Here is an 18,843-nt window from a genome sequence, read left to right as displayed (position 1 = left end):
TTTGATTCCAATTCTGACATTGGGCTTGAGGGGCAAGAGCTATGTCTTAACTCATACCACAGCATGTACTAGTAGCCTAGCATCTATTTATTTAATTTTTATTTATTGATTGTGCTGTGTGTATGTGTGTGGACAACTCAGCTTGCACACGTGTGGAGCTCAGGGGACAACCAGGGAATCACTTCCCCCCTTCCATCTTTACCTGAGTTTGGGGGATCGGTAGATCACAGACTACCAGGCTCGCACGGCAGGCACCTTCACTCACCCTTGAATCATTTAACTCCTGGTCCACAGTCAGTATTTCACAGGTACTTCTGAGTGAGGACCATCCCAGGAGCAGGCAGCAGCTGAGCTCTTACCACCTGCTAAGCACCGACGAAGGACCTTACCTGCGATGTCCTTGTCTGAGTCTCAGAACAACCCTTGGAGGAAGGCAGTTCCCCATTTCACAGAGGCTAATCTGCCAGAGGTCACAGGTCAGGAGGGAGCTTTCCTCCCGGCTAATGGGTGGTCACAGTCTCTACCTTAACTGAAGTCATCATCTCACTCCCCCCCCCCCCTAGGAAAGGGGCCCTTTCCCTCTTTGCCTCTCATTGGGCCCAGAATCGAGGTGTAACTTGATCACGCTAATTTGCTGATGGGGGAATTTTTAAAATGTGTCTGGTCCTCTTTTTGTTTTCTTGAAAGATTTTAAATTGTGTGTGCGCGCGCGTGCGTGCGCTGTGTGTGTATAAGTTTGGGTATCCAAGGAGGCCAGAGGCAGATTCCCCCAGAGCTGGAGTTACAGGTAGCTTATAAGCTGTCTGATGTGGGAGCTGGGAACCAAACTTGAATCCCCTGGAAGAGCAGCAAGCATCCTAAGAACTGAGCTATTTCTCCACTCCCAAGATACCTGCCAGTCCTTCAGATGGCAGATCAGTATCTTTTTGTTGTTGTGTATAGTGTTGCTAGAATTTAAAATCTTACATAGTTTTACTAAGCAAGTACTCTGTTATATTACTTCAAAAGCAGCTAGGTCATTTGAACATAAATCCAAGTTGAGAAGCCCTGGCGTGGGCGATGCTAAAGGTCTTCCCAGTACAAACTTTTCATGAACCTTGACCCACAATGGCACTGCCTTCTTGTGTGCTTGATACAAAATGTTAGCAAAAGCCTAATGATGGTGACTTGGGAACACATTGTAACATATTGTAAATTAAGAAGGTTCAAAGCCAGATGGGGTGGGAGGCAACAGAGACAGGCACTGGTGATGTGAGAAGGTCATTTGTCAATCTGTTGTTTCATTGATTATTCAATAAAGAAAACTGCTTGGTCTGATAGGTCAGAAAATTAGGTAGGTGGAGTAGACAGAACAGAATGCTGGGAAGAAGGGAAGTGAGCCAGACGCCATGCCTCTCCTCTCTGGTCAGACGCCATGGAGCAAGCCACCAGGTCAGACATGCTGAATCTTTCCGGGTAAGACACCATCTCGTGGTGCTACACAGATTACTAAATATGGGTTAAGCAAGATATGAGAGTTAACTAAGAAGAGGATAGATATAATGGGCCAGGCAGTGTTTATATGAATACAGTTTGTGTGTTGTTATTTCGGGTGTAAAACTAACCATGCGAAAGCCGGGCAGGATGAAAAACACGCAGCCCGCAGCTCTTTCTAAACACTGGGGGTGGGGAAGACCTAAGGAAAGACTGTATAATTGAAGAGTTAATTGAAAATGGGTAGCTTGATCCTATGTACATATAGTATAAAAAGAAGCATTTAAAACATTGGAATTAATGAGACAAATTGTGTCTTAACCTACTTTCTTCAAAATTCCCACAAAGGAGTCAAGAGACTAACGACCTGTCCAAAGTTAGAGTGTTTTAGAGAAGATCAGCCCTGTTGCTGTCAAATGAGAAAATATTCAGGAGAATATTCCATATATCCAGATGCAGCATGATGCACTGTACGTTTATTTTCACATAGAAATAAAGACAATTTCTGTTACTGAAGACTTTTGTATGGGTTAAGTCACGTTACTCGACCGCCTCTTTGTAGTTTCCATCCTATGTCCTAAGCACTTCCCTGCGAATGTAGGAAAGTCATTTTATTTATCCATCTGAGAGCTTCAGCTCTCATCTTGTTAACGTGGGAAGGCTCATAAAAATATAAGAGCTGGCTCAAAAAAAAAAAAAAAAACCCCAAATACAAGTACCACATTAAGGAGACAGAAAAGAAAATGACGTCCAGTTGAATCCTTCTTGCAAGCCTCTTAAGACATGGAATGGCTTCCGTCTTTTTCAAGGTAACGTGGGAAAAATACACTGAGTCTTTAAAATTTTTGACCACTCTCTTGCGCCCCTCTGTTGTCCCCAAGGAACAATCTGGATCCCAGCTGTACTTTCATTGCTTCAACAGAGACAGAGTCTACTTAATGTCATAACTGAAAAAAAAAAAAAAAAACAACCAACCAAACTTTAACCCAGTCATCTAGTTCATCAGCACAAAATAACCATGTTCTGGACATCGTCCAAGTAGCATGTGGGCAATCTTTTTACTTTTCGAGTAAATAAGACACAACGAATGGGTAGCTCTAGAACAAGCTAACATCACCATGATCCAGATGTGCAACTGGTGCAGTTCAGTAGTACATGACCACCTCCGACAAACACACTCGGGCCAGACACTTAAGTTACAAAATACAGTCAATATGACAACTGGTACAGAGAGTAGAAACCATCACTCTTAGGTTCTGTGCACTTACAAAGAAAGAACGAGAGAACTTTGTACAACGATCCAAATTACGCATTTCTGCTCAGGTGCTCAGGGCACATCACACACACACACAGAATCCTTAAAAGGTTGTGGTCACATTTTGGTTTTGATCCAGTGGTACACTGTCACACGAAATGTCCTGTCTGTTCCGTGCTAAACACCGGACTGAAAATGCAATAGCTGCTGACTCAAAAACTATCTCCATGAAAGGGCGCAGACTAAAACAATCCTCAGCCTTAGGGTGCTAATCAGGACGATGGTGAAAGCCTCTACGGAGAGTCCTTAGGAGTCTTGAGGAAATACAAGTTAGGAAATTTCACTGTGTTTTGTCTATTGTTTTCTTTTTTTTTGACACGAGTAAACAAATACTGGATTTAAAGTGCAGCTTCTTTCTCTTCTCCAACTTCCCCTCCCCTAAGGAGAGCAGTTCTGTGTTGACGTCCAGAATCCCCGCTGAAGGTTAAATCAGTCACACGCAGTCAGACGCGTTTGGCCCGAAAGTCAACAATGGCCTTCCACAGCGTGCACAGCATCCCTCCCCTGTGTAAAGGACAGAAGAACAAGCTGAAGAGCACCGTCCCCTGGAACCGCCATAGGAACCGAACAGGGGCCACGAAGCGCACAGGCTTATCAGGCCTGATGTATTCTGCGCACATGGTATTTTCTTAACACCCTTCACGCCTTTCTGAAAGTACCAAACACAAAACACCATTTGATGTTCTCAGCACTCTTGAACTGTGTCTTTATAGAGAGGGCTGTCAGTTACGGATCTGCTTGGGCTGTGACAAGGAATTATACCAGACAATACAAAGTAGTCTAGCTGGTGAGTCAGTGACAGATCTGCTGTTTAGAGGACTGTGAGCATTTCTGCGCAGCAGCCTCGGAGAACCTGCATGACTTTGGTCTGTGATATTATTTAGGAACTCGCTTCCAGTTGATTGCCACACACCTAAACAGAAATACTCGTTATCAGAGTTCCCCCCAATAGGCTGGCCCAACTAACTCAGTTGACTCAGGGTTGAAAACTAGACACAGCCCTTCCTGAGCCTGCAGAGGGACCCTGCAGGGACCCTGCAGGGCAGGAACCCAAGCTTCCTGTTCTCAACCCAGGGTTCTTTCCCTCTTGACAACCAAAAGTAAGGGGGTGGGGGAAGCGGTACCTCAGTCTGAGGCACTTTAAGTCGTCCCGTGTCACGTAGTAGAGAACATCCGCGAGCGTGTAATCCTCAGCCAGAAACTGCAGAGAGCAGAGTATGCGTACAGTAAGATGCTTTGTGTAGCTTCAAAACACGAAGGCTGCCCACAAGACAAACACTGCTAAGAATTAAGAATGAGTCTAAGTCGGGCAAGGGGTGGCACACGCCATTAATCCCAGCACTCGGGAGGCAGAGGCAGGCGGATCTCTTGTGCCTTCAAGTCCAGCCTGGTCCACAGAGCTAGTTCCTAGACAGCTAGGGCTGTTACACAGAGAAACCCTGTCTCGATAAACCAAAAAAGAAAAAAAAAAATGACTCTAACAGGAAAGCCACAAAAAAAAAAAAAAATACCAAACCAAAACAAAAAAAAACCAACCTTCTGGAATTATTAAAGAAAAAAGCCTTCTGGTGACCAAATTGGATAGAAACGCATTCATATGATTTACATTGCTTGCGGATTAGAAGAGACGCAGGTTTAATCTCACTTGTCATTATGGAGATCGCCGGCAGCTAGTGTTTGTACTGAACAGCTCTAGTGCTCAGCGGTTCTGTTTGTTCCCAAGTAGATCAATATTCCTGGGACATTATTGCCTATACTGAGCCTTTGAAGTTTTCATAGCCAATAGCAGGGACTTGCCTGCAATCCACTGCAATCCTGGACGAGACTGGAGCTTTTAATTTTAAAGCAAATAGAAGGGACAATGATTTAGTGGGTCATTACTGACTCCCCCTGAGTGTGACTCGAGCCCAAGAGGATAACGTTTTGGAGAACTTGGTTGGCTGTATTGTTTTCTCTTAGTAAGGGAGTTATTTTAATTTCGTTAGAAGCCAATTGTTAACTGTAGATTTCGAAGGAGACGGTAAATTTTATGTAGTCCAATATATTGTGAAAAGAAAATCTTATTTTAGTTATTTTAAATTGTAAAGCTGACGACAATATAGGATTATTAAGAGGTCCTTTATAGCAAATCAAAAATACTACGTCTTTTAAAAGGAGTTTTTATTGCTGTGTGTATGTATATGTATTTGTATGTGGGTGTGTGCACAGAGTGCAGATGTGGCTGAACTGTGGAAGACGGCATTGGAGCCCCTGGAGCTAGAATCATATCTGGTGAGTCAGCAGATGTGGGTGCTGGGAACCAAAGCCAGGTGCTCTATAAGCAGTACACACTCTTGACTGCAGCGGCATCTCCTCAGTTTCAAATAGTATATCTTAATACATACGTATGTATGTAAGTATGCATGCGTTATACATATAATCTCAAGTCAAATGCTTGTCATGCTAACTCTGAGGCTACAATGGTGAGAGAGGAATTAGGTTGTAATAGACATGTGGTTTACACAGGAAGTATTTCTGACATAAATCCACAGTAGCTGCATGTACTTTTTTCATGGAACAAATGAACAGCCACTGCCTAGTGGAAACTAATAATGTTATAAAAGAATTAAAAATTTAACAAAAGTGGCAGCAACAGAAGGACATTTTTCCTGTAGTTCTAGCTCCACACACTCCTTCCTCTTCCGTATTTTCAGCCCACAAACAGTAGACTCCTTAGAGGTCATGGACAACACGGTGCACTTGTCTGCCTTACCTCTTGTCTTTTATTCATCGCATACTGCGCCCCAGAACGAACTCCCTTTCCTTGTCTGCCCTGTCCCCATCTACACAGCTGGCCTAGTTTAGAGTTACATATTCCTTTGGACTCATTTGTTGTCCTTTGGGAGAACCTCTCTCTCTGTCTCTCTCTGTCTCTGTCTGTCTCTCTCTCTCTCTCACACACACACACAGAGAGAGAGAGAGAGAGAGAGAGAGAGAGAGAGAGAGAGAAACACATACACACAGATAAAGCACACACACACACTTACACACACCTAAAAAATGTGTGTCAGAATTTGCTGGTGTAAGACTTTTTTTTTTTTAAAAAAAAAATCAGTGGAATTCACCTCTTTCTCCTAATGTTTAGATCTTAGGAAGGCAAAACTATGTCTGACTTGCTTAGCAGTGTGTCTGTCCTCCGTGTCTGAGGTACCTGGGACATAGTAAACACATCACTATGTAGAAAAGCGGAACATCACGGCTTACCCGACTTATAGTGTCTTCGTCAGCTCCGTTGTCTCTCAGCCAGCCAGTAAGTTCAGGATCTTCAGTGGTTGTGCCAGGAGAGTTCATGCGGCGGGTGGGAAACCCAGGGATATCTAGAACCAAAATTGGGGGGAAGTCTTTAGCTTCATGGAAGTAATCTGGAACACTCAGCATTCATGGAAATTTCCTGCTAATTTGCAGGCTGACAGAGAAGAACTAATAGAAGCGATTGAGGATAGACTGTATAAATGACAACAGAAATAAGTGGAAAGTCAGAAGTAACATGGTAATGATATGCCTCTTTACACTTGGATCTGAAGTTCGGAGTTTCTGAGAATTAACTTTGTGCACCCAAACTGTGCTTTGGGTTTTTCATACAACTAATAGGAACAGTTAGCAGAATACTATACAATTATAAGCTCTTTGCCCCATGATTTGTACCAATACAGATCCAGATACCCGAACAAATAACTCTAGATACAACTTACAAGTTCTCAGAAAACATGTTTCAACCTATGGCTTTTTTTTTTTCTGTAAGCTTATTCTACTTAAGTCCCTCCAAATCAGAGGGGGGAAAAGCTGGTATTGCTGAATGCAAATGCTAAATAACAAAAGGAGCATTATTTTATTCTGGCACTCTGTGAAATCTTTAAGAAGAAAGGCGAAACAGTGGAGATCCTCGTTTCCCTCAATAATACATTATCCTCGAAAGAGTAACCATGAGCCTGCATTTTTACTGTGCTCATAGAAGATGATCAGTTAAGAAGGGGATCCTTACAAAAGAATTCTCTCTGGCTGGTCAGTCATAGAGCGATGACTGAGCTGTGACATTCACCTGCCTGCTGGCTTCCCAGCCTTCTGTGGCACCCTGATTGAACAGTCATGCTTAAGATATTTGGGACTTTCTGCTGCTTACCTATGGGCTGGGACTTAAGCTTCAGGTGTTTGATTTCTTGGTCTTTTTCCTCAATCGCTTGATGGAGGAGCGCTTGTAACTCTTTCTCTTTCCGCACTAACTCTTCAAGTAATCTGCGGGAGAGACGCACACCGGTTGATGGGATAACGAAGCAGGAGGTAACAGCTATTCTGTCTGCGTGGGCTTCTTTCTCAGGCTACAGCAAGCCCAGAGATTTGATAGAAACAAAAGGCCCGGTGCCAGTGGCTCTGGGCTGAGGTCAGAGAGGGCATGTGTGATGAGCCCTCAGTAGACGGGCATGTAGCAGGTCTGTGGAGACTTGCAATCATCTTTCTTCTTCTTCCTTTTCGTTTCTTTTTCTTTTCTGAGACAGGGTTTCTCTGAGTAGCCCTGGCTGTCCTGGGGAACCCACTCTGTAGATCAGGTTGGCCTTGAATTCAGAGCTCCGCCTGCCTCTGCCTCTGCTGGGATTAAAGGCTTTGTGCCACCTCTGCAATCATTCTTCTTAAACTACGACAATTTGAGGACTTAGGTGAGACTGCCTATTATGATACCTGGCACCGACAAGGCCTGAAGAAAGGCTAATGGTTGTTGTGGCAATCCCGTCTGTGCTGCTGTTTTCTCTCTCACTTCTGGGGGTGGGTAAGGCTGGGAGACACTTAAATAGCCAGCCGTGCTCCTGGCACATGCAGGTCCTGAGGTGGATCTGGCGCACTCCCAAGAGCATCAGAAAGATAACTTCTGATGCTCGTTTTGGACCATGATAGGCTCCCTCCGCAACTGAAAACCAACCTGTGGCCTGCTGGCCATACCCAGCGTGTTTCTGGGAGGAAACACTCCAGCCTATAGAAACTGATGTTCTGGTCCTCTAGAAAACTATCTCTGAGTAATTCTGATCGACAGTCCTACAAATTTAAAATATATAATTATTGGATCTGGAGAGATGGCTGAGTCGGGACTGGAGAGATGGCTGAGTCGTCGGTCAACAGCATTTGTTCTTGCAGAGGACCCAGGTTCAATTCCCAACACCCACATGGCAGCTCACAACGATCCAAAGCTCCAGTTCCAGGGAATAGAACACCCTCTTCTGACCTCAGAGGGCACTAGGCACATGTGTGGTGCATAGACATACACGTGAGCAAAACACTCATACACATTAAATAAATCTAGAAAAAAATGAAACACAATTATTAACAAGACCTTTAAGACAAATTACTGCCTAGCTGGCAGCGCTCAGCAAGCGATCTCTGTTTCACTCTCTAACCATTGACAGATTTACTCCAGGACCACACACGGCCAAACGTCTGTGTGTTTCCGTTGACACGCCGTGCTGTGTAAGCAGCACGCTGAAACTGAGAGATAAGCCCGGCTCCGTGGCCTGGCTCCACCGCACACTTCCTGTGTTCACCTTAGACACATTTCCCAATGCTTCTGGGCTCCAGTTTTCTCATTTGTTAAAAGGAAACGGGAAACTTCTAGAAAGGATTACTGCGAGAATTCCACGAGACAACACCGATAAAGTGCTAAGCCCAAGAAGGGGCTCTTTATTTTGAGCCCCAAGATTTACTCCATGAAGGACCTAAAGATGAAGCCCTTGTGAAGGAGAGGGGTCACAGGAGAATCGGGAGCAGAGGTGGGGCAAAAGCAAGGTACAGTAGGAGAGAGAGGTGGGACGGAAAAGACACATAGGCAAAGGAACTGCGGAGAAAATACGGTGCACAGTTAGGTGAGTTAGACAGCAGGGATACAAGCTCTGGATGAATTTTTAAATGGGCGATTTTTGTCTAAATGTATCTTTGTCTGCCTCGCTGATTTACAGACCTGTGGAAAGGTGACAGCATGTTGCTGTTGTCTTCTCAAAGGACATGGACATTTTCTGGAACTCAGTTAGGATGTGCAGCTCCCTTTCGTCTCCAGAAGCAAGAACTTCACGTTGTAAGCACACCTCACCAGGCCACCTCAGCTCTTCCCGGTCCAGCTTTAAGACCACTCACCTGAAGTGTGGATTTAGCCCATGCGTTTAGCGTCACCACATACTAGTTAGCAGGGAAATAATGGATAAGGCTGACAGTTGTCTTCCTTTCTGTTTCAGGAAAGTATGGCAAGGAGCTGCCATGAGGCCAGCTTGCTGAGGTCCACAGCAGTGAGGCAGGCTGCTGGGTAATTCTAGAACCTCAGAGCAGGGAAATCAGATAACCAGCCAGTGACTTCTGAGTTCATTTTAAGAGTTGTGGCAATAATCGAGTTTTCAGAACATTTTATTAAGGGTTTACCTAAGTATAAGTGACATATATATTCTAAAGCTACCTGCTTTCTTTCTGTCATTTAGAATTACTGATGAACCAAAAGTCAGGAGCCGGGTATAGCTTATATAGCTTCACCAGCAATTCTAATAAGTGTGTCGAGGCTGGAGAGATGGCTCTGCAGTTAAGAACACAGGCTGCTCTTCCAGAGGACCTGGGGTCAATTCCCAGCACCCAAGTGGCAGCTCACAACTGTCTGTAATTACAGTTCCAGAGGATCCAATACCCTCACACAGACATACATGCAGGTAAAACACCGGTACACATAAACTAAATAAATAATAAAAAGACTTTGTGTATGTATTTGTATGTGTCCAAGTTCTCTCTCTCTCTCTCTCTCTCTCTCTCTCTCTCTCTCTCTCTCTCTCTCTCTCTCTGTGTGTGTGTGTGTGTGTGTGTGTGTGTGTGGTGTGTGTATCTGAATTTGATGCCATGTGTCTTTCTCAATTCCTCTCCATTTTGTTTTCTGCATCAGGGTCTTTCACCGAACTCAGAGCTCAATTCAATAAGCTGGCTGGGCACCAAGCCCCAAGGATCTTCCGGGTCACAACTCCCCAGCGCTAGCATTACAGGCATGTGCTGCTGTATCCAGCTTTTATGTGGGTGCTGGGGACTGAACTCGGGTACTTATGTTTTCACGGCAGACCATCTCTTCAGGTCCTAAGCTTACCCTTTCCTAAATACATCCACTTTCCTTGGCGTGCGCGCGCATGCACACACACACACACACACACACTTTGTGTGTAGTTGGGGCCAGTGGGGCTTGAAACCAGGCAAATATCCTGTCACTGAGGTACACCCCCATAACAACAGTCAACTGAAGGTCCGTGTAGGTGGCGCCTATAATCTCTGCACTTGGGAAACAGGGGCAGGAAGATGAAGGGCATCCTCAGCTACAAACTGAGTTTAAGGCCAGTGTGGGCTACATGAGACCTTGTATAAAAGGATTGAAAAAATTATGAAATAATAATAAATATTCAACTAAAAGCATAAGAGGACTAAGACAGACATTAACATCCAGGTTTTTTGTTTTGTTTTTGCTACTTTTACTAAACCATCCACCCTTCAAATTATTTGTGAAGGAAACATTGTGCCTCACATCACTTTTCTGATGAAATACTAAGGAAGGAAAGAGGTCAGTGGTCCTTAGATTTCACAGAATCAGCTGTCAGCATATAGAGAAAACACAAATGTGTAGATCATTACAAAAGGTAGCTATGTAGTAATGTAAATCACAAACACGCATGTCCTTCTCGATAGAGGTGGCTAGGTTTTCAGAAGCAAAGCTTCAGGTGGAAGCAAAAGGAAGACACATGAAGATGTGAAGAAAACAGCAGGGAGACCATGACTCCTGGGAACTGTACATGTCATAAACATGGTAGACAGAAGACAGGGCCAGATGGTGAGCACCAGGCAAAGCAAACAGGAACGAACAGGAGAGAAGGGAGAGCTATACACACTTCTGGGACGTGTTTGAAGAGGCAGGTCCTGTCCCAGCATAGCCAGGGTGCGCAGACAGGTTTTGGAGGCAGACAAGCAGACAGAACGGCTCTCTGGTAAACAGAATAGCTGTCCTGCAGACTCGTTCTGACCAGAAACCATGGATGGGCAGGGCTGGAGAAGCATAGTAATCGGGGAACCTTTCTTCCCCCAGAGACCAGAACAGGGGTTCCAGAACCAGCTCCAGTCAGGTGGTCCTGGCAGGGCAAAGTAAGGTGACCAAGTGAGCAGCCACCACAATGGATGGGTTATTAAAACCCAGCTACTGCTGGAGAAAGGAACAAGGCAGAGCTGGGTAACAGAGGACAAAGCTGGCACATGGACCTCAGAGCCGATGCCACCAAATTCTAAAACATTTCCCCATGAAAACCCTCAAAGATAAGTAGGGATGCATAAAAAAAGTAGGTTTCATATTGAAGCCTAACTTTTAAAAGCTTACAATAAGAAGTGAGTTACCTTTCCTTACCCTGGTCAACAACTAGCCCGTCAGTGAAGGTTTCTAAATATTTGAACACCTTTTATTGAGTCACTAAAAGTTCTCATTACAGACCCGGAGCCATAAAGTGAGCTTCCCACATGTCAGCAGGGGCTGGCACAGGAAGCTGTAAATCATAAGGACTCGGACTTTGAACCGCGCCAACATCTGCAAGAAACAGGCAGTACTTACTGCTAATTTGATAATTGGGTGGCGTGGGTTCTACGCTACCAAACACTCAGCAAATCCTCAGCGACAAACCCCACACAGATCGCGACACACCGCGTACAGATAGTCACCGATGTGGCCGGGTACCTTCAAGCTTCGGGATGCATGGCTGAGTTTTATCCTTTGAGCACGAGATCTTTTCCTAAAAGAACTGGACATGATGGGCACTCTCTGTTCTTTCTCCCCTGTCTACTGGAAGGAACAGGCTGTCCTGAGGTTGTTTTCAAAGGGTTCACGAGATCACAACTCAGTTTTTCTGTAAATCCCAGTGCACGTGATGCAGAGCAGCAAGCAGACGAGTGCTCGCCCTTGCTGGAGGCAGACAGTACGATGTTATGAGAGCGAACATCAACACCTCTTGCTTTATAAAAGAGAAGCAGTTAACTTTCTAGGATGGGGGTGACGACAGAGTCACCATGTGGGTTCTGTGGGCCGGACTTCTGAAATAGACTCAGATTATTCACTTTTATAGAAATAAGAAAAAAGGCAACCAACCCACGTTCCCCCCATTACCTATTAGTTTCTATTTTCATCCTTCCAAGCTGCACATTCAGAGACCGGTGAGCACTCTGGGAATCGTGGGATACAGTGGAGCTGAGCGTGCTGACCCCCGAGGTGGCCACAGCATCCTCGATGACCGCCTGGGCCTGAGGTCTCCGGACAGGTGGATTCAAAGGGGGTTCCTCGTGTTCATCTTCGACATCCAAGTCTTCCGGATCGGCTGTGTCGCTCTCGGATGCGAGGCTAAAATGTGGCCTCAGCTCTACGTGGCAAAATACAGTATTAACAAATAAGATCGACTGAGTCATGCATTAAGATGCATCGGTTCCCATGCAGTCTACCCAAACTGCCCTTTCAAGGGAAGCTGGGTTTCTGTGCATTGGTTCAGAGCTCTTCCAGGGGGAACTGGAGCAGCCCTAAAGATCATTCCTACTGCCAGAAATAATACACGCCTGTCTTATCAGTTGTCTTCAGCTTTCCAAGGCCAGCCTGGTGTCTGTGCTCAACAGTTCTCTGTCTGGGCACCACTGCACTGCACTTGAGAAGTAACAAGAAATACTCTGTGTTCCCAACGATCGGCCCGAGAAAAGAACTCCCAAGGGGCTCTAACTGCATTCTGTCCTGGGCGATCATTTGGGGACAGGGAGTCTGTGCACTTTTAAAACTCTTATTCCGAAACCATTTTACAGTAACGGGGTCATTACATGATACACAGAGTGTTGCTTGTACCAGTGGGGAGCTCGCCCTCACCGTAACATCTCATGTGACTTCAGACCTGCTGTCTGAACCAGGAAATTAACAGACACTATGAAGCCCCTCACTCTCTCTTTCTCCTGCTGTCCCTTCCTTCCTTCCCTTCACTTAAACACACACACACACACACACACACACACACACACACAAAACAGGATCTCAGCGTCTTTACCGCGTCCACTATCCTCCCTCGGCCTCCCGTGTGCTGGGATGACTGGCTTGCACAGACGCACACCCTGGCACTGCCACCAGCTTTCCTGGCGAGCCTGTCCCTTTCCCGACAGTGTTCCTTCACTGCAGTGCCCACTTTCCTGGTCTCCTCCAACCTGTGACTGGTATTTCTGTGCTAACTCTCATGACCTTCGACTTTTTTCTTTCTCTCTTTGTCTTAGTGTTGCTCAGGCAGAGTCTCTGGTAGCCCAGGTTGGCCCTGAATTCACGATCCTCTTGTCTTAGCCTCCTAAGAACTTCCCACTTTTGAGGACATCTATTGAGATATTTATAGAGTGTCCTTTATTTTAGGTACACTTGATAAGCTGCCATGATCAAGGTGAGACTGCATCTTTGAAAAAAAAAATCACAGCCCAGATGCTGTGCGCTTCTTGTGCCCCTCATAGCAAGAGGTGCATGGCCCATGGGTCTCGTTACTACTATGTTTTTATTGACTGAGGAAGTCTGTGGGCTCCGCCACCACAATTACTGTTTTCCCTCTGTAGTTAGTAAATACCTTGCAATGAGAGATTAGGAAATAGCCCACTATCCTGCATCTCATCACTGTTTTCCTACTAATTCTAGCAGTCATTCATGGTCCTTGCCGGCACTAATTATGACTATTAGTGCGTGCATAGCGGTGGCTTTCCTGCTTCCTTCGCGCCCTCCGACTCTGCCATGTATTTATTTACCTAGTCTGTTATTATCTCATCCTGGACCACAGGTTTTTGTCCTGTTAGGTTTGCTAGAGTTTAGGTCTTAAGCATCCTCCAGAGGTCCAGGTGGTAAGGGCTGTCCTTAGTATGGCACCGCTAGGAGGTGGAGGAACCTTTAGAAGCTGTGGTCATTACGGGGTTTATGTCACCGTGGGTCGTGGAACCCAATCTCTTGCTTGGCATCTCTTGCGCTTTCCAGCCATGAGCTCAAAAGGCTTAGTTCTGCCCAATGCCTGCGCTACCATGTGTCACCACAAGCCCAAACAAACTGGCCCAAAGAAACTTTTTCTCTTATAAACTTTAGGAATTTGTTATAATGATAGAAAAACTACCAATACAGATTTATAACCCAATACTATTTTTATTTCATTTCACTTTGTTGTTTAATCATTCCAGCATAGACTAATGGGAATTTCTTTAAGGTGGACCGAGTGCTCTTCCAGGAACCCCTGGCCTTGCAGAGTCTTCCTTACTTCCTGTCACCACCGGGTATCTCAAGGTCATTTTATATTTCTCCTCCCACTTCAGCAGGACCTCAAATTCCATCTGTTAGAGCGGCAGCTCTCAATCTGTGGGTCAGGACCCCTCTGCCAAACTGCTGTCTCCAAAAGTATTTGCATTATGATTCGTAACAGTAGCAAAACTACAGTTAGGAAGTGGCAATGAAAACAATCTTCTGGTTGGGGGTGTCATTAGCACAGGAGGAGCTATGTTCAAGGGTCGCAGCGTTAGGAAGGTTGAGGAGCAGTGTGATAACAGATGGTGTTCAGAAACCACAACCTAGGGCCTGCCTCTCAGCAGACAGACTTAGGCAGCAGAGGCAGTGAGGATGTTCCCCCCACACTTGTGAACCAAGCAAGGTATCTTTGGAACTGAGAAGGATTCACATGACTTAAAAATTTGTAACCTAAAATATTTCGTATTGATCCTTTGAAGTTTCTCCCTCCTACTTTTAGAACACAAGTATAAAACATTCGACTTAAAAAGTTTTTGTTACTGAATAAACTGTGCAGTTACTTCAGAGGTTTGCCTCAGAGAAGGAAGACACTCCTCGCTGACTTTATAAACACTTATGCCTTACGTGTTTCACTGCCAAGACAGTGGGTGTATGTTTAGGCCAATGATTTCCAATCCCACCATGCATTAAAATTGTCTGAGAGAGGTATTCATATTGGATTTCTATAACTAGAGCATAGAGGATCTTCTCAGAGCCAGAGAAATATTCTCTATAATAACCTAATAGTGGGCAGACATCACTGTAGTCAACCAAACCCACTAATGACACAGATCTAGAAGTCTTCCTATATAAAGAGCCCAGGGGACTATAATATGATGTGCTAGTACAAGCTCATCAATCCTAACAAATGAGCCTTTCAGGTCGAGAATGCTGATCCTGGAAGAGGCGATGTACGCGTCAGAGCATATGGGAACTGCACCTTTCCTCTCAATTTTTGCAATTTATCTAAAACATTTTATTCTTAATTTTCTTTTAAAAAAATCCAATTCCTGGGACACAACTGTAGAAGACTGTTGCCAATCTGGTCTGATATGGGCTTGAGAGCTGTGATTTTTGCTGAATGCATTGAAAGACTTGAAAATCACTACTTCAGGAGACGACAAACATGTTTGCGTGCACAGGTATCTATCCACTGAAATTCATAACTATCCGGGGCATCTTAGAGTCTTTAGTTTTTCTTCAGGGCCAAGAACGCTGCTCAAAGCAAATCTCCCAGCCTCACACTGGATGTTTTGCTCGGTGTATCACAGTGTATACCGGATGTGCTAGAGACGTGTTATTTGGTGTCTGTGCTAGTTTGGATGAGAATCTCCCCTGCCACCCCAAAGCTCATGTATTTGAGTACCTAGTCTCTAATTGGTGACATTATCTGGGAAGGCTTAGGAGGTGTGATGGCCTTGCTGGAGGAGGTGTGTCACTGGGAGCATGTTTTGAGAGTTCAAAGTCTTAAGCCACTCCTAGTTTGCTGTCTTGGCTGGCTTCATGCTTGTGGTTCAGGATGTGTGCTCTGGGCTTGTTGCTTCTGTCAGACATGCCTCCCCCATGATGCAATGGGCCCCTCGCATTCTGGAGCCGAAAGCTCAGCAGCTCAGCTAAACCCTTTTTCTGTCAATCACCTTGGCCATGGTGTCTTTACCACAGCAAAAGAAAGTAAGACAGTGACTTTGAGATCATTTTTTTAAAAGGCAACCAATGTTCTTAAATACACTAAAGAAATGGGGCTGGAAAGATGGCTCGGTGGTTAAGAGCACTGACTACTCTTCCAGAGGACCTGGGTTCGATTCCCAGCACCCATGTGGCAATTCGCAACCGTCTATAACTCCAAGATCTGACACCCTCCAAAACAATGCACATAAAATAAAAATAAATAAATTCTATTAAAAGAACACTAAAGAAACAACAGAGACGAAATGACAGGGGAAGAGCCACCTAACATATGCAAGTACTAATTATTTACATAGCCATTAGCAGTTTCTGACCTGGAACCAGAGTGGTAATAGCTGTTTGCACAGCCTTCCGGATGATACTGTCCAAGGCGAACATCCAGTGTGGCTTGATGTTATGATTCCGGAGAACTTTATTGACCTGGAAAAAAAGTGACCTTTAGCCTACTTTAATTTTTAAAATTATTTATTATTATTATTCTCTCCCCCTGCCGTGTGTGTGTGTGTGTGTGTGTGTGTGTGTGTGCGCGCGCGCGTGCGTGCGCGCGCTTGCGTGCGTGCGTGCTGTGGCATGCATGTGAAATCAGGGCAGCCTGAAGGAGCCAGTTCTCTCCTCCTACTGTGTTGGTTCCCAGTACTGAATTCAGCTCATCAGGCTCAGGGGCAAGCACCTTCACCAATCTCACCAGCCCTTGTCTACCTTAATATTCTAATAGACAAGACCCCAGCCGATCTAAGCACTTGGGTGAACATCTATCTACAGAAACAACTAAGAACTGTTGTCACCTTGAATTATAAATAATTTCAAGTCACCAGGAAACAAACATTGCCACTTCAAACTAAGATCGAAAGTTAGGGGTGCTGGTACCCACCTGCAACCCCAATGCTTAGGAGGCTGAGGCGGGAGACAGGCTCATGAGTTTGAAGCCAACCTGGGCTACTGGACCTTGATGGTCACATTTCATTCAGGCCAGTACGGTATTTAAGTGGGAAGGCCTCTGGCGAAATGGGCATGCTGAATCTTTGGTACTCAGGCTGGGGAGGAAGGCATGAAAGCAGGGAGAATTTGAGGGTTTTCAATAAAGATAAACTCTACCCTGCAATACTATGACCGCTCCTTAACACAGTCAAATGCTTAAGTGCATTCAAGACTTGGGGAAATCAAGGGATGAGAGCAGACATTAGCATTTGTGTACTACCTATGCCTTGCCACAACCTTGGTCTTTTTCTCCGTCTCACCCCCACTGTTGCTGATGCCTCTCTATACAGGGGAATAATCTGCTCAAATATCCTAGAAATCTTAGTCACACAAAATAATCTTTGTTGTAAGGATAACGTTTTACAATGATTGTAAAGTTTCATCCATTTCAACAGACACTAACATAGACACACACCTGACCTTTCTGTCCTTTTTGAAAACTATTGTGAAATACACATGATATAAATTTTCCAATATTAATCACATTTATTTAATCCGATGTGTTTTAGAAATATAAAATTCATGATTTTGACCCTCCGAGGCATTACACACCCACATGCTATTGTACTGATGTCCTCACTGTCTATCTTTAGAGCCCTTCATCTTACACGACTGGAAATGGGTACTCAGTCTGATTAAATTTTAACTCTTACCCAACAGTCTCTGCACACCTGACCTGCTTCTGTCTCTGGGGTCTAACTGCTTTAGGTACCTTACTGACATCAAAGTATTCAGCCTTTTGTAACCGGATTGTTTAGCTTAGAGTGTCATTCTTTTTGTTTGTTTCTTTTTTTTTTTTCCAGACAGGATCGCTCTGTGTGTAGACCTAGCTGTCCTGAAACTCTCTCTGTAGGCCAGTGATGGAGGAAGGTCATTGGTTAATTATAATAAACCAACTGCTTGGCCTCATAGCTTAGAACATAGATGGGAGGAGGAAACAGAATAGAATTCTGGGCGGAGAGGAAGTGAGGTCAGACTCTGCTCTGCTCCCGGAGAGACTTGACAGCTCTGCTCTGGAGCAGAGACGCCATGCTTGCCATGCTCCGCTCTCCCAGGATGGACATAGGTTAGAATCTTCCCGGTAAGTGCACCTTGGGGTGCTTACACGCATTATTAGAAATGGGTTAGAACAATATGTAAGAGCTAGCCAATAAGAAGCTAGAGTTCATGGGCCAAGCAGTTCTTAAATGAATACAGTTTGTGTGTTGTTATTTCGGGCATAAGCTAGCCAAGCGGCCGGGGTGTTGGGGACGCAGCCCCGCTGCTCCTATTTCAACAGGCCAGGCCAGCCTTGAACTCAGGGAGACTGCCCTGCCTCTGCCTTTGGAGTGTTTGGATTACAGGCGTGCACCATCACCGCCCGGCAGCATGACATTCTTTAAGATTCATCCATGTTACAACTTGTGTCAGAATTCCTTTTTTTCCCAGACTAAACAATCCCTTTGTTAGTACAATACTGTGTGCATTGACTTTCTAAAGACAAACTTTTCTCGTAGCATTTCAATGGATTCTACTACATCTGCAGTAGTATTCACAGTGGCATCTGCAGGAACAGGCCTATGTTTAAAGACCCCAGTGGAAGCTGGGAAATGGTGACTGAGCTGTGAACTTATGCCAAGAGCTGGAAGAGCAGTCACCCAGTCTTTCCCTTGGTCCAGTCTCATCAAAATCCTTCCACTTAGGAGAGAGTCCGTTTGAGGACTTCTTTGTCGCAGTTGCTTCCCAAGGAAATGAGCTATTTCTTGGACCTCATTTGTTCCAGGAAATTCTTTCGGACTGACTTTGAAACGCTTCCATTTCTGAAGTGGATTGACCTGCTTATGTAACTAACCGGTGTATCCTTTAGGGAACCGGACTATTTCTCTCAAGAGCCCATCCTTTATAGCCGTGCCCCGCCCCGCCCAGCTCTTCACTACACAGCGGTACTGCACAATGCCTCATTCCACAGCACACTGCCCAGGCAGTGAGTAGACCAGGAGCGAGGGAGCTGCATGTCTGTGTCTGACCTGGGCCCACGGCCCGGGATCATAGCTAAATAGCTCTCACCCTG

At 45.1% G+C, this 18,843-nt stretch overlaps 1 protein-coding gene across 1 annotated transcript in view; it reads right to left on the bottom strand.

The window, feature by feature from the left end:
* Nucleotides 1-1,921: 1,921 nt before the first annotated feature.
* Nucleotides 1,922-18,843, bottom strand: part of Map3k5 (mitogen-activated protein kinase kinase kinase 5) — a 205,745-nt gene continuing 188,823 nt past the window's right edge. The window contains exons 25-30 of the mRNA XM_050159477.1: nucleotides 16,130-16,235; nucleotides 11,967-12,216; nucleotides 6,948-7,060; nucleotides 6,032-6,144; nucleotides 3,913-3,989; nucleotides 1,922-3,292 (exon numbers count right to left, since the gene is read on the bottom strand). Coding sequence (XP_050015434.1) covers nucleotides 3,232-3,292; nucleotides 3,913-3,989; nucleotides 6,032-6,144; nucleotides 6,948-7,060; nucleotides 11,967-12,216; nucleotides 16,130-16,235 — 720 coding nt within the window. The 3' untranslated portion in view covers nucleotides 1,922-3,231. The remainder of the gene's footprint in view (nucleotides 3,293-3,912; nucleotides 3,990-6,031; nucleotides 6,145-6,947; nucleotides 7,061-11,966; nucleotides 12,217-16,129; nucleotides 16,236-18,843) is intronic.

Source organism: Alexandromys fortis, unplaced genomic scaffold, assembly GCF_014885135.2.
Source record: "Alexandromys fortis isolate MF-2015 unplaced genomic scaffold, M_Fortis_MF-2015_v1.1 scaffold_107, whole genome shotgun sequence".
In the NCBI taxonomy this organism is placed as follows: Eukaryota; Metazoa; Chordata; class Mammalia; order Rodentia; family Cricetidae; genus Alexandromys; species Alexandromys fortis.
Note: the sequence above shows the minus strand (reverse complement) of the source record. Positions and strands in the feature narration are given on the sequence as shown.